General features: G+C 46.1%; 1 protein-coding gene across 5 annotated transcripts in view; it reads left to right on the top strand.

Moving 5' to 3' along the window:
* Window positions 1-15,392, top strand: part of LOC131956452 (endothelin-converting enzyme homolog) — a 97,789-nt gene that overhangs the window by 43,431 nt on the left and 38,966 nt on the right. Inside the window, exon 1 of one of the 5 annotated variants that reach the window (XM_059320914.1) lies at window positions 10,216-10,297. The exons of the other annotated variants lie outside the window; for them this stretch is intronic. Coding sequence (XP_059176897.1) covers window positions 10,263-10,297 — 35 coding nt within the window. The 5' untranslated portion in view covers window positions 10,216-10,262. Of the gene's footprint in view, window positions 1-10,215; window positions 10,298-15,392 lie in introns of those variants that run through there. 5 annotated transcript variants of the gene reach the window in all.

The following is a 15,392-nucleotide window of genomic DNA, read 5'->3' on the forward strand; positions in this document are numbered from 1 at the left end:
TGGATCTCTCTCCATGGGTGGATCTCTCCTTTGGGGGGGGGGGGGGGGATATTATAGCCTTTCGGTCTGGTCTGTGTGGGGTGTGGAGGATTTTGAATGTCTCGCACCGTACCAAAAACCATTGACTCATTCTTTATTATCTCCCTTGGTTTCTCCCCCTGTATTATTACCTCCCCTTAATCTGTAGCTAGTTGGTTTGTAACGCCACCTCTTGGTCTGGACTAGGTTCTCAATATCCGTTAGTTGTGAATTTTCGTCCGCCCCCCGCCCCCCGCCCCCCTAACCTCCCACTCCCTAACCTCCCCCCCCCATAACCTCCCGCCCCCCCCCCCTGAACCAACGTCCCTCCCCACAACACTACTCAACCCAGCAGGCGACATCTCACGGCCCATTGGCCTCAGCAGACGATTGATGCAGCCGTTAGCTCAGCCGGTGGTGGTGGGGGGGGGGGGGTGCTTGTGTTAGTGGGTCTAAACATGGGTCATGTGTGACATCTTGTGTGAACATGGGTCATGTGTGTGTGTGACATATTACGTCTTTGTGTTTGTGTCACGCTTGTCAGGTTCACCAACCATGCACGTCGATTGACGTATGTTTGACACAAACAAACTGTTCCGTCCATTTCAATTCAATTGAAGTCAAGTGTCAAGGTCAATGTGCCGAGGTCAAGGTGGTCCTTACAACCGTCTGAGCCGTGTTGACATGTTTTAGTGGCCAACACATCTCGTCTGTCCGGCACTTCTAGAAACAGCTGACCAATCAATAAACAGCTGACCAATCAATAAACAGCTGACCAATCAATAAACAGCTGACCAATCAATAAACAGCTGACCAATCAATAAACAGCTGACCAATCAATAAACAGCTGACCAATCAATAAACAGCTGACCAATCAATAAACAGCTGACCAATCAATAAACAGCTGACCAATCAATAAACAGCTGACCAATCGATAAACAGCTGACCAATCAATAAACAGCTGACCAATCAATAAACAGCTGACCAATCAATAAACAGCTGACCAATCAATAAAGAGATGACCCAAAGTGGATCAAATTAAGGAGACAATGACCTGTTCAACATTGACCTGCCCAACATTGACCTGCCCAACATTGACCTGTTCAACATTGACCTGTTCAACATTGACCTGTTCAACATTGACTTACCAACATTATCATCATTATGTCTGAAACTTCATCGAATGGAATAAACATTTAAATGATTAGGCGAAACTAGACTAAAGGGAGAGAAACATTTAAATGATTAGGCGAAACTAGACTAAAGGGAGAGAAACATTTAATTGATTAGGCGAAACTAGACTAAAGGGAGAGAAACATTTAAATGATTAGGCGAAACTAGACTAAAGGGAGAGAAATGGAATTAAACCTAGACAAAGTTCGAATGAATGAAACATGGACAAAGTTCGAATGAATGAAACATGGACAAATCTTGAATGAATGAAACATGCATAAATCTTGAATGAATGAAACATGCATAAATCTTGAATGAATGAAACATGTATAAATCTTGAATGAATGAAACATGTATAAATCTTGAATGAATGAAACATGCATAAATCTTGAATGAATGAAACATGTATAAATCTTGAATGAATGAAACATGTATAAATCTTGAATGAATAAAACATGCATAAATCTTGAATGAATGAAACATGTATAAATCTTGAATGAATGAAACATGCATAAATCTTGAATGAATGAAACATGGACAAACCCCCCAGCATTCACGGTTGACTGGCTTTGAGAAGATGTAAAAACACGATTTAACCATTAGCTTGGACGGCCCGCTGATAATGGCCTGTGGTGGTGGGGTGGGGCGGCAAGGGGCGGGGACAGATTTCATTAGCCGGTGATCTTATTCTCGTTACGCCTAGTTAGAGTCGCTTGTTCAGTTTCATAACCGGACACGACGTTTTGATACGCTGGGCGCTAACGACAAGTTCGATGCAGTGGAGCTTTTGTTTGGATTGCTACCTGCCACCTGCATGTTGCTACCTTCCTACTGCTAGCTGCTACCTGCCTGTCGCTACCTTCCTACTGCTACCTGCTACCTCCCTGTCGCTAGCTTCCTACTGCTAGCTGCTACCTGCTACATTCATGTTTTACCTGCCTGTCGCTACCTTCCTGCTGCTACCTGCTACATTCATGTTTTACCTGCCTGTCGCTACCTTCCTGCTGCTAGCTGCTACCTGCCTGTCGCTACCTTCCTACTGCTAGCTGCTACCTGCCTGTCGCTAGCTTCCTACTGCTAGCTGCTACCTGCCTGTCGCTAGCTTCCTACTGCTACCTGCTACATTAATGTTTTACCTACCTGTCGCTACCTTCCTACTGCTAGCTGCTACCTGCCTGTCGCTACCTTCCTACGCTTATCTGCCCCCCCCCCCCCCCCACTGATATCCCCATTCCCCCCCCCCCCCCCCCCCCCCAATCTCAAATCCTAATTCGTGCATCTCCCCGTCCCCTGATGCAGCTGATCCCATGGCCAGTAATGAAATGAGAGCCACGACACCCGGCTCTTGATTTCTACACGGGAAAAATGGCTCACTTCATTAGACTGGATTATTCTATGGGAGGTAACCAAGATAAAAGAGACACGGGTAATTTTCTGGATCATCCCCCTTTACCGAGCGGCCGTGTTAGCACTCCATGTGTCACAAGGGGTCATGAAGGTCAGACTGGCTTCTGGCAGGGTCTTATAATGGCTTCTTGCAGGGTCTTATAATGGCTTCTTGCAGGGTCTTATAATGGCTTCTTGCAGGGTATTATAATGGCTTCTGGCAGGTTCTTATAATGGCTTCTTGCAGGGTATTATAATGGCTTCTGGCAGGGTCTTATAATGGCTTCTGGCAGGGTCTTATAATGGCTTCTTGCAGGGTATTATAATGGCTTCTGGCAGGGTCTTATAATGGCTTCTTGCAGGGTCTTATAATGGCTTCTGGCAGGGTCTTATAATGGCTTCTTGCAGGGTATTATAATGGCTTCTGGCAGGTTCTTATAATGGCTTCTTGCAGGGTCTTATAATGGCTTCTGGCAGGGTCTTATAATGGCTTCTTGCAGGGTCTTATAATGGCTTCTGGCAGGGTCTTATAATGGCTTCTTGCAGGGTATTATAATGGCTTCTGGCAGGGTCTTATAATGGCTTCTTGCAGGGTATTATAATGGCTTCTGGCAGGGTCTTATAATGGCTTCTTGCAGGGTCTTATAATGGCTTCTTGCAGGGTATTATAATGGCTTCTGGCAGGGTCTTATAATGGCTTCTTGCAGGGTATTATAATGGCTACTGGCAGGGTCTTATAATGGCTTCTTGCAGGGTCTTATAATGGCTTCTGGCAGGGTCTTATAATGGCTTCTTGCAGGGTATTATAATGGCTTCTGGCAGGTTCTTATAATGGCTTCTTGCAGGGTCTTATAATGGCTTCTGGCAGGGTCTTATAATGGCTTCTTGCAGGGTCTTATAATGGCTTCTGGCAGGGTCTTATAATGGCTTCTTGCAGGGTATTATAATGGCTTCTGGCAGGGTCTTATAATGGCTTCTTGCAGGGTATTATAATGGCTTCTGGCAGGGTCTTATAATGGCTTCTTGCAGGGTCTTATAATGGCTTCTTGCAGGGTATTATAATGGCTTCTGGCAGGGTCTTATAATGGCTTCTTGCAGGGTATTATAATGGCTACTGGCAGGGTCTTATAATGGCTTCTTGCAGGGTCTTATAATGGCTTCTGGCAGGGTCTTATAATGGCTTCTTGCAGGGTCTTATAATGGCTTCTTGCAGGGTCTTATAATGGCCTCTTGCAGGTTCTTATAATGGCTTCTTGCAGGGTGATATAATGGCTTCTTGCAGGGTTTTATAATGGCTTCTTGCAGGGTCTTATAATGGCTTCTTGCAGTGTCTTATAATGGCTTCTTGCAGGGTCTTATAATGGCTTCTTGCAGGTTCTTATAATGGCTTCTTGCAGGGTTTTATAATGGCTTCTTGCAGGGTCTTATAATGGCTTCTTGCAGGTTCTAATAATGGCTTCTTGCAGCGTCTTATAATGGCTTCTTGCAGGTTCTTATAATGGCTTCTTGCAGGGTTTTATAATGGCTTCTTGCAGGGTCTTATAATGGCTTCTTGCAGGGTCTTATAATGGCTTCTTATAATTTCTCGTCACAGCATTGAAAGACCGTAAGGTGGGATGGGGTAAGAGGGGGGGGGGGGAGAAACGTGACAACTTGTAGGCTTTTTTTTTCAAAGGTTTTTAAATAAGAAATTGAATGTGCTGGTATTTCTCAATGCATGTGTCTCAAGCAACTAATTTCTTTCTGGAGATAAAACCAAGCATCCTGTGGGTAATCTGCGATCTTCGCCATCACGTGATCCAAGTCAAGTGATCCAAGTCACGTGCCGTGATGTCGCCATTTGAAGAGCGTAGAGCCCACATTTGGTGATTGAAAGTGTTGGGAGAGGATTAGACAAGCCTGGTGGAACAGCTTTAAGCTGGTGGATTAGAAGCGATAATCCACTGTGTATTGGCTAGTGGATTATTTAATATCCTCTAAGTATGGGACGATTGATTATTGGAGATAATCCTCCATGTATTGGATAGTGGATTATTGGAGATAATCCTCTATGTATGAGCTGCATGACTCTAATGACTCTCTAACTAATGCATGACTCTAATGACTCTCTAACTAATGAATGACTTTAATGACTCTCTAACTAATGCATGACTCTAATGACTCTCTAATTAATGCATGACTTTAATGACTCTCTAACTAATGCATGACTCTAATGACTCTCTAACTAATGAATGACTCTAATGACTCTCTAACTAATGCATGACTCTAATGACTCTCTAACTAATGCATGACTCTAATGACTCTCTAACTAATGCATGACTCTAATGACTCTCTAACTAATGCATGACTCTAATGACTCTCTAACTAATACATGGCTCTAATGACTCTCTAACTAATGCATGACTCTAATGACTCTCTAACTAATGCATGACTCTAATGACTCTCTAACTAATACATGGCTCTAATGACTCTCTAACTAATGCATGACTCTAATGACTCTCTAACTAATGCATGACTCTAATGACTCTCTAACTAATGCATGACTCTAATGACTCTCTAACTAATGCATGACTCTAATGACTCTCTAACTAATGCATGACTCTAATGACTCTCTAACTAATGCATGACTCTAATGACTCTCTAACTAATGCATGACTCTAATGACTCTCTAACTAATGCATGACTCTAATGACTCTCTAACTAATGCATGACTCTAATGACTCTCTAACTAATGCATGACTCTAATGACTCTCTAACTAATGCATGACTCTAATGACTCTCTAACTAATGCATGACTCTAATGACTCTCTAACTAATGCATGACTTTAATGACTCTCTAACTAATGCATGACTCTAATGACTCTCTAACTAATGCATGACTTTAATGACTCTCTAACTAATGCATGACTCTAATGACTCTCTAACTAATGCATGACTCTGGTGCCAGAAGCAGCCCATCTCAAGGGACGCCATGAATAAAAGATGGCGACATGATGTTTGCTGGCCGGTACACCAAGGGGCCCTCGCTTTAGGCCGGTGTTAGATCGTCATGTGTAGCCGTGATTGCTAGCTTTAGGCCGGTGTTAGATCGTCATGTGTAGCCGTGATTGCTAGCTTTAGGCCGGTGTTAGATCGTCATGTGTAGCCGTGATTGCTAGCTTTAGGCCGTCATGTGTAGCCGTGATTGCTAGCTTTAGGCCGGTGTTAGATCGTCATGTGTAGCCGTGATTGCTAGCTTTAGGCCGGTGTTAGATCGTCATGTGTAGCCGTGATTGCTAGCTTTAGGCCGTCATGTGTAGCCGTGATTGCTAGCTTTAGGCCGGTGTTAGATCGTCATGTGTAGCCGTGATTGCTAGCTTTAGGCCGGTGTTAGATCGTCATGTGTAGCCGTGATTGCTAGCTTTAGGCCGGTGTTAGATCGTCATGTGTAGCCGTGATTGCTAGCTTTAGGCCGTCATGTGTAGCCGTGATTGCTAGCTTTAGGCCGGTGTTAGATCGTCATGTGTAGCCGTGATTGCTAGCTTTAGGCCGGTGTTAGATCGTCATGTGTAGCCGTGATTGCTAGCTTTAGGCCGGTGTTAGATCGTCATGTGTAGCCGTGATTGCTAGCTTTAGGCCGGTGTTAGATCGTCAGCTGTAGCCGTGATTGCTAGCTTTAGTAGTGTGTAGTAGCAAGTGTGTAGTAGCAAGTGTGTAGTGTGTAGTAGCAAGTGTGTAGTAGCAAGTGTGTACTAGCAAGTGTGTAGTAGCAAGTGTGTACTAGCAAGTGTGTAGTAGCAAGTGTGTACTAGCAAGTGTGTAGCAGCAAGTGTGTAGTAGCAAGTGTGTAGTGTGTAGTGTGTAGTAGCAAGCGTGTAGTAGCAAGCGTGTAGTAGCAAGTGTGTAGTGTGTAGTAGCAAGTGTGTAGTAGCAAGCGTGTAGTAGCAAGCGTGTAGTAGCAAGTGTGTAGTAGCAAGTGTGTAGTAGCAAGTGTGTAGTGTGTAGTAGCAAGCGTGTAGTAGCAAGTGTGTAGTAGCAAGTGTGTAGTAGCAAGTGTGTAGTGTGTAGTAGCAAGCGTGTAGTAGCAAGTGTGTAGTAGCAAGTGTGTAGTAGCAAGTGTGTAGTGTGTAGTAGCAAGCGTGTAGTAGCAAGCGTGTAGTAGCAAGTGTGTAGTGTGTAGTAGCAAGTGTGTAGTAGCAAGCGTGTAGTAGCAAGTGTGTAGTAGCAAGCGTGTAGTAGCAAGCGTGTAGTAGCAAGTGTGTAGTAGCAAGTGTGTAGTAGCAAGTGTGTAGTAGCAAGTGTGTAGTAGTAAGCGTTTAGTAGCTAGTGTGTACTAGCAAGTGTGTAGTGTGTAGTAGCAAGTGTGTAGTAGCAAGTGTGTAGTAGCAAGTGTGTAGTAGTAAGCGTTTAGTAGCTAGTGTGTACTAGCAAGTGTGTAGTGTGTAGTAGCAAGTGTGTAGTGTGTAGTAGCAAGCGTGTAGTAGCAAGTGTGTAGTAGCAAGTGTGTAGTGTGTAGTAGCAAGTGTGTAGTAGTAAGCGTTTAGTAGCTAGTGTGTACTAGCAAGTGTGTAGTGTGTAGTAGCAAGTGTGTAGTAGCAAGCGTGTAGTAGCAAGCGTGTAGTAGCAAGTGTGTAGTGTGTAGTAGCAAGTGTGTAGTAGCAAGCGTGTAGTAGCAAGCGTGTAGTAGCAAGCGTGTAGTAGCAAGTGTGTAGTGTGTAGTAGCAAGTGTGTAGTAGCAAGCGTGTAGTAGCAAGTGTGTAGTGTGTAGTATCAAGTGTGTAGTAGCCAGCGTGTAGTAGCAAGTGTGTAGTAGCAAGCGTGTAGTAGCAAGTGTGTAGTTTGTAGTAGCAAGTGTGTAGTAGCAAGTGTGTAGTAGCAAGTGTGTAGTAGCAAGTGTGTAGTGTGTAGTAGCAAGTGTGTAGTAGCAAGCGTGTAGTAGCTAGCGTGTAGTAGCAAGTGTGTAGTTTGTAGTAGCAAGTGTGTAGTGTGTAGTAGCAAGTATGTAGTGTGTCGTAGCAAGTGTGTAGTAGTAAGTGTGTAGTAGCAAGTGTGTAGTAGCAAGTGTGTAGTAGCAAGTGTGTAGTAGCAAGTGTGTAGTGTGTAGTAGCAAGTGTGTAGTAGCAAGTGTGTAGTAGCAAGTGTGTAGTAGCAAGTGTGTAGTAGCAAGCGTGTAGTAGCAAGCGTGTAGTAGCAAGTGTGTAGTTTGAAGTTGCAAGTGTGTAGTAGCAAGTGTGTAGTAGCAAGTGTGTAGTAGCAAGTGTGTAGTTGCAAGTGTGTAGTAGCAAGTGTGTAGTGTGTAGTAGCAAGTGTGTAGTAGCAAGTGTGTATTAGCAAGTGTGTAGTAACAAGTGTGCAGTGTGTCGTAGCAAGTGTGTAGTAGCAAGTGTGTAGTGTGTAGTAGCAAGTGTGTAGTAGCAATTGTGTAGTAGCAAGTGTGTAGTAGCAAGTGTGTACTAGCAAGTGTGTAGTAGCAAGTGTGTACTAGCAAGTGTGTAGTAGCAAGTGTGTACTAGCAAGTGTGTAGTAGCAAGTGTGTAGTAGCAAGTGTGTAGTAGCAAGTGTGTAGTAGCAAGTGTGTAATAGTAAGCGTGTAGTAGCAAGCGTGTAGTAGCAAGTGTGTAGTGTGTAGTAGCAAGCGTGTAGTAGCAAGCGTGTAGTAGCAAGTGTGTAGTAGCAAGTGTGTAGTAGCAAGTGTGTAGTGTGTAGTAGCAAGCGTGTAGTAGCAAGTGTGTAGTAGCAAGTGTGTAGTAGCAATTGTGTAGTAGCAAGTGTGTAGTAGCAAGTGTGTACTAGCAAGTGTGTAGTAGCAAGTGTGTACTAGCAAGTGTGTAGTAGCAAGTGTGTACTAGCAAGTGTGTAGTAGCAAGTGTGTAGTAGCAAGTGTGTAGTAGCAAGTGTGTAGTAGCAAGTGTGTAATAGTAAGCGTGTAGTAGCAAGCGTGTAGTAGCAAGTGTGTAGTGTGTAGTAGCAAGCGTGTAGTAGCAAGCGTGTAGTAGCAAGTGTGTAGTAGCAAGTGTGTAGTAGCAAGTGTGTAGTGTGTAGTAGCAAGCGTGTAGTAGCAAGTGTGTAGTAGCAAGTGTGTAGTAGCAAGTGTGTAGTAGCAAGTGTGTAGTAGCAAGTGTGTAGTAGTAAGCGTTTAGTAGCTAGTGTGTACTAGCAAGTGTGTAGTGTGTAGTAGCAAGTGTGTAGTAGCAAGTGTGTAGTAGCAAGTGTGTAGTAGCAAGTGTGTAGTAGTAAGCGTTTAGTAGCTAGTGTGTACTAGCAAGTGTGTAGTGTGTAGTAGCAAGTGTGTAGTGTGTAGTAGCAAGCGTGTAGTAGCAAGTGTGTAGTAGCAAGTGTGTAGTGTGTAGTAGCAAGTGTGTAGTAGTAAGCGTTTAGTAGCTAGTGTGTACTAGCAAGTGTGTAGTGTGTAGTAGCAAGTGTGTAGTAGCAAGCGTGTAGTAGCAAGCGTGTAGTAGCAAGTGTGTAGTGTGTAGTAGCAAGTGTGTAGTAGCAAGCGTGTAGTAGCAAGCGTGTAGTAGCAAGCGTGTAGTAGCAAGCGTGTAGTAGCAAGTGTGTAGTGTGTAGTATTAAGTGTGTAGTAGCCAGCGTGTAGTAGCAAGTGTGTAGTAGCAAGCGTGTAGTAGCAAGTGTGTAGTTTGTAGTAGCAAGTGTGTAGTAGCAAGTGTGTAGTAGCAAGTGTGTAGTAGCAAGTGTGTAGTGTGTAGTAGCAAGTGTGTAGTAGCAAGCGTGTAGTGTGTAGTAGCAAGTGTGTAGTAGCAAGCGTGTAGTAGCAAGTGTGTAGTTTGTAGTAGCAAGTGTGTAGCAAGTGTGTAGTAGCAAGTATGTAGTGTGTCGTAGCAAGTGTGTAGTAGTAAGTGTGTAGTAGCAAGTGTGTAGTAGCAAGTGTGTAGTAGCAAGTGTGTAGTAGCAAGTGTGTAGTAGCAAGTGTGTAGTAGCAAGTGTGTAGTGTGTAGTAGCAAGTGTGTAGTAGCAAGTGTGTAGTAGCAAGTGTGTAGTAGCAAGTGTGTAGTAGCAAGCGTGTAGTAGCAAGCGTGTAGTAGCAAGTGTGTAGTTTGAAGTTGCAAGTGTGTAGTAGCAAGTGTGTAGTAGCAGGTGTGTAGTAGGAAGTGTGTAGTTGCAAGTGTGTAGTAGCAAGTGTGTAGTAGTAAGTGTATTGTAGCAAGTGTGTAGTAGTAAGTGTGTAGTAGCAAGTGTGTAGTAGCAAGTGTGTAGTTGCAAGTGTGTAGTAGTAAGTGTATTGTAGCAAGTGTGTAGTAGTAAGTGTGTTGTAGCAAGTGTGTAGTAGCAAGTGTGTAGTAGCAATTGTGTAGTAGCAAGTGTGTAGTAGTAAGTGTGTTGTAGCAAGTGTGTAGTAGCAAGTGTGTAGTAGCAAGTGTGTAGTAGCAAGTGTGTAGTAGTAAGTGTGTTGTAGTAAGTGTGTAGTGTGTACCTGTAGCAACTCTACAACTGTGTTATCAGTACGTTATCGCTCATTACCTCACATATGCTGCCCGGCCCCGTCCCCTCCCGTACTGCACTCCCCCCCCCCCCCCCCCCCCCCCCCCGCCCACCTGCAATTGGTAAGCCGTTACATGCATGAATCAGCCGTGTAGCAGTGATCAGCTGGGGTGGCCAGCGTGGGAGCCTGCAGTTGACGCTTACCTGGGCGCGCCGTCAGACTGACGGAGCCGCTGGGGGATGAGGGAGGATAGCTTCACCTGGCCATGAGGGAGGTTCGTGAGGAGGAGGAGGACTTCATGTGAGTACTCACTCTTTGTATCACACATTGAGAACTTCCGATCCGTCTGTTTTACTTTCTCGTATATACAAAGTATAGAGAAAGTCTTGTAATCGTGCAAAAAAAAAAAAAAAAATCGACGTTTTACACCTCACGGAAAAACATAATTTTGCAATCTTGTCCGTATGTCTGTGTGTATGTGTGTCTGTAAACACGATAACGTGAGTACCGTTACAGCTAGGTTGATGAAATTTCATATATAAGTATTTTATCAAAATCGTAGATCCGTATCATTGATACTATCAACTTTTGAGCGATTTCCGATAACCGGAAGTGGTACTTTTTTTACTTTGAGTACTATTTCAGATAGATAAATAAAATTTCACATGTAAGTAAAAGTTCTAATTCTCTGCCTTCTATCAAATTTTGAGTAATTTCCGTTGAGTGAAAGCAGTTATTTACGCTATTTCCAATTTCTCAAAAAACGCATGTAAATTTATAAAGTACTAATAATATTGCGCACTATTATGCACATCTTTATTTGGCGTTCACTTGGTGTGCAATTCTTTTTCCACGAGATTTTATTCTATTTTAAAAAGTTTAAGTATTTAAAATGGATTAAAATTCATGTCTATATCCCGAGTTCCCACCCCCTGTTGTTTTATATAAGAATATTCGAGAAAGTTTATTTCAAACCTTTTCGGGCAAGTTCACCTGTTGCATCACGTGATATGTGATTGATCTTGTCACGTGGTTTTATGTCTTGCTATAGATCCTGGACAGGTTTTTGCTAATAATGTTTGACCTATCTTCGCTGAAGGTCTTTCGGAGGTTTAGCTAAAAAGATTATTGAGAGCTTTTGCTAAAGGTCTTTGAGAGGTATTCGGCAGAGGCCCTACACAAGTATTATATAGCATCGTCTGAAGTCATCATAAATTGTGTATGGTGATCTTCTGACGTGTACGTTGCGATGGGTGCAAAGACATGCTTAATCCATCGCTTGCGACACTTAGGAACAACAAAGACAAGCATCGATTCCTGCCTAATTATTGACACATGGTATCGATATCTCACCCTCCGACAACCAGTATTTACTGGTATCGTGTTAGTCCATGCTTTTTACTAATGCAGAAATCGACAACCACTTAGCGTAATATAAAATAAACTTCTCAACAACAAGATCTGGCGCATGTTGGATTGTGGCATGTTGGATTGTGGCATGGGCGGGGATTGTGGCATGTTGGATTGTGGCATGGGCGGGGATTGTGGCATGTTGGATTGTGGCATGGGCGGGGACTGTGGCATGGGCGGGGACTGTGGCATGTTGGATTGTGGCATGGGTGGACTGTGGCATGGGCGGGGACTGTGGCATGGGCGGGGACTGTGGCATGTTGGATTGTGGCATGGGTGGACTGTGGCATGGGCGGGGACTGTGGCATGGGCGGGGACTGTGGCATGTTGGATTGTGGCATGGGTGGACTGTGGCATGGGCGGGGACTGTGGCATGGGTGGACTGTGGCATGGGCGGGGACTGTGGCATGTTGGATTGTGGCATGGGTGGACTGTGGCATGGGCGGGGACTGTGGCATGGGTGGACTGTGGCATGGGCGGGGACTGTGGCATGGGTGGACTGTGGCATGGGCGGGGACTGTGGCATGGGTGGACTGTGGCATGGGCGGGGACTGTGGCATGGGCGGGGACTGTGGCATGGGCGGGGACTGTGGCATGGGCGGGGACTGTGGCATGGGCGGGGACTGTGGCATGGGCGGGGACTGTGGCATGGGCGGGGACTGTGGCATGGGCGGGGACTGTGGCATGTTGGATTGTGGCATGGGCGGGGACTGTGGCATTTGGATTGTGGCATGGGCGGGGATTGTGGCATGTTGGATTGTGGCATGGGCGGGGACTGTGGCATTTTGGATTGTGGCATGGGCGGGGACTGTGGCATTTGGATTGTGGCATGGGCGGGGATTGTAGCATGTTGGATTGTGGCATGGGCGGGGACTGTGGCATGGGCGGGGACTGTGGCATGGGCGGGGACTGTGGCATGGGCGGGGATTGTGGCATGTTGGATTGTGGCATGGGCGGGGACTGTGGCATGGGCGGGGACTGTGGCATGGGCGGGGATTGTGGCATGTTGGATTGTGGCATGGGCGGGGACTGTGGCATTTTGGATTGTGGCATGGGCGGGGACTGTGGCATTTGGATTGTGGCATGGGCGGGGATTGTAGCATGTTGGATTGTGGCATGGGCGGGGACTGTGGCATGTTGGATTGTGGCATGGGCGGGGACTGTGGCATGGGCGGGGACTGTGGCATGTTGGATTGTGGCATGGGCGGGGACTGTGGCAAGGGCGGGGACTGTGGCATGGGCGGGGACTGTGGCATGTTGGATTGTGGCATGGGCGGGGACTGTGGCATGGGCGGGGACTGTGGCATGTTGGATTGTGGCATGGGCGGGGACTGTGGCATGGGCGGGGACTGTGGCATGTTGGATTGTGGCATGGGCGGGGACTGTGGCAAGGGCGGGGACTGTGGCATGGGCGGGGACTGTGGCATGTTGGATTGTGGCATGGGCGGATTTCTTTCAATATGGCGGCGCTACTCTACATCAGGGACGTAGTGACCTATTCCGGCGCCCGGGGCGGATTTCCAATTTTACGCCCCCCTCAATCACATTTCTAATTAAAGTTATTTTTGTCTTTGAAAAAGTCTCTCCCCCCTTCCCCCACCCAGTGTGAAATGTTTCTAGCGCTTCTTACCAGTTACCATACCGTAAGATCTTCTATATCGGGGTCACAAAGTGTTAAATCATTGTGTAAAGCCTTGTAGTCGTTTATTCGCGTAACTTTTTACTGTTGTTAATTCAATACTTAGTTTATTCTCGTAACTTTTTACTGTTGTTAATTCAATACTTAGTTTATTCTCGTAACTTTTTATTGTTGTTAATTCAATACTTCAGCTTAAAATGAGCTTTTAAATTAATTTTACTACTCCTTTTGGCGCCCTCTTAGGGTCGGCCGCAACACCCGCAAAGTGTGGCCCCAAATTATGCCCGAAGCTAGTTAATCAACAGCTAAACGTGACCCTAGTTAATCAACTGCTGAATGTGACCCTAGTTAATCAACAGCTAAACGTGACCCTAGTTAGTCAACAGCTGAACGTGACTCAGTTGACCCCACTGAGCCTGACGTTACCAACAAGTCCCCCCCCCCAACCACCAACCAAAGCTAACGTCGTAAGTCGTCTCCCCCCCCCCCCCAACCACCAACCAAAGCTAACGTCGTAAGTCGTCCCCCCCCCCCCAACCAAAGCTGACGTCGTAAGTCGTCTCCCCCCCCCCCCCCCAGCCGCCTGTGGTCGGTAACGAGCCGTTTGTTTTCCACCCGACAGAAAATCGGTTGAGGCCGTTTATTAAGTGTCCAATAAAGGGCGGTTATCGCGAGGGCAAACACTGGTATGATAACAATAACTGGTGGCCACGGGACTGGAAGTCACTGGCTCATTCATCACACGCGCTAATTTTGTACCACGTGGTTACAGTTATTTCCGGTCATCTGTGAGACCAGACGTCATACTCTACTGGACCAGACCAGACGTCATACTCTACTGGACCAGACGTAATACTCTACTGGACCAGACCAGACGTCATACTCTACTGGACCAGACGTCATACTTTACTGGACCAGACAAGACGTCATACTCTACTGGACCAAACCAGACGTCATACTCTACTGGACCAGACCAGACGTCATACTCTACTGAACCAGACCAGACGTCATACTCTACTGGACCAGACGTCATACTCTACTGGACCAGACCAAACGTCATACTCTACTGGACCAGACCAGACGTCATACTCTACTGGACCAGACCAGACGTCTTACTCTACTGGACTAGACCAGACGTCATACTCTACTGGACCAGACCAGACGTCATACTCTACTGGACTAGACGTCATACTCTAATGGACCAGACCAGACGTCATACTCTACTGGACCAGACGTCATACTCTACTGGACCAGACCAGACGTCATACTCTACTGGACCAGACCAGACGTCATACTCTACTGGACCAGACCAGACGTCTTACTCTACTGGACCAGACCAGACGTCATACTCTACTGGACCAGACCAGACGTCTTACTCTACTGGACTAGACCAGACGTCATACTCTACTGGACCAGATCAGACGTCATACTCTACTGGACCAGACCAGACGACATACTCTACTGGACCAAACCCAGACGTCATACACTACTGGACCAGACGTCATACTCTACTGGACCAGACCAAACGTCATACTCTACTGGACCAGACCAGACGTCATACTCTACTGGACCAGACCCAGACGTCATACTCTACTGGACCAGACCCAGACGTCATACTCTACTGGACCAGACCAGACCAGACGTCATACTCTACTGGACTAAACCAGACGTCATATTCTACTGGACCAGACCAGACGTCATACTCTACTGGACCAGACGTCATACTCTACTGGACCAGACGTCATACTCTACTGGACCAGACCAGACCAGACGTCATACTCTACTGGACTAAACCAGACGTCATATTCTACTGGACCCGACCAGACGTCATATTCTACTGGACCAGACCCAGACGTCATACTCTACTGGACCAGACCCAGAAGTCATACTCTATTGGACCAGACCAGACCAGACGTCATACTCTACTGGACCATACCAGACCAGACGTTATACTCTACTGGACCAGACCAGACGTCATACTCTACTGGACCAGACCAGACATCTTACTCTACTGGACCAGACCAGACGTCATACTCTACTGGACCAGACGTCATACTCTACTGGACCAGACGAGACGTCATACTCTACTGGACCAAACGTCATACTCTACTAGGATCAGACCAGACGTCATACTCTAATGGACCAGACGTCATACTCTACTGGACCAGACCAGACGTCATACTCTACTGGACCAGACCAGACGTCATACTCTACTGGACCACACCAGACAAGACGTCATACTCTACTGGACCATACCAGACCAGACGCTATACTCTACTGGACCAGACCAGACGTCATACTCTACTGGACCAGACCAGACATCTTACTCAACTGGACCAGACCAGA

This window comes from Physella acuta, unplaced genomic scaffold (assembly GCF_028476545.2).
Source record: "Physella acuta isolate Inbredline_101_S28 unplaced genomic scaffold, ASM2847654v3 ptg000079l, whole genome shotgun sequence".
In the NCBI taxonomy this organism is placed as follows: Eukaryota; Metazoa; Mollusca; class Gastropoda; family Physidae; genus Physella; species Physella acuta.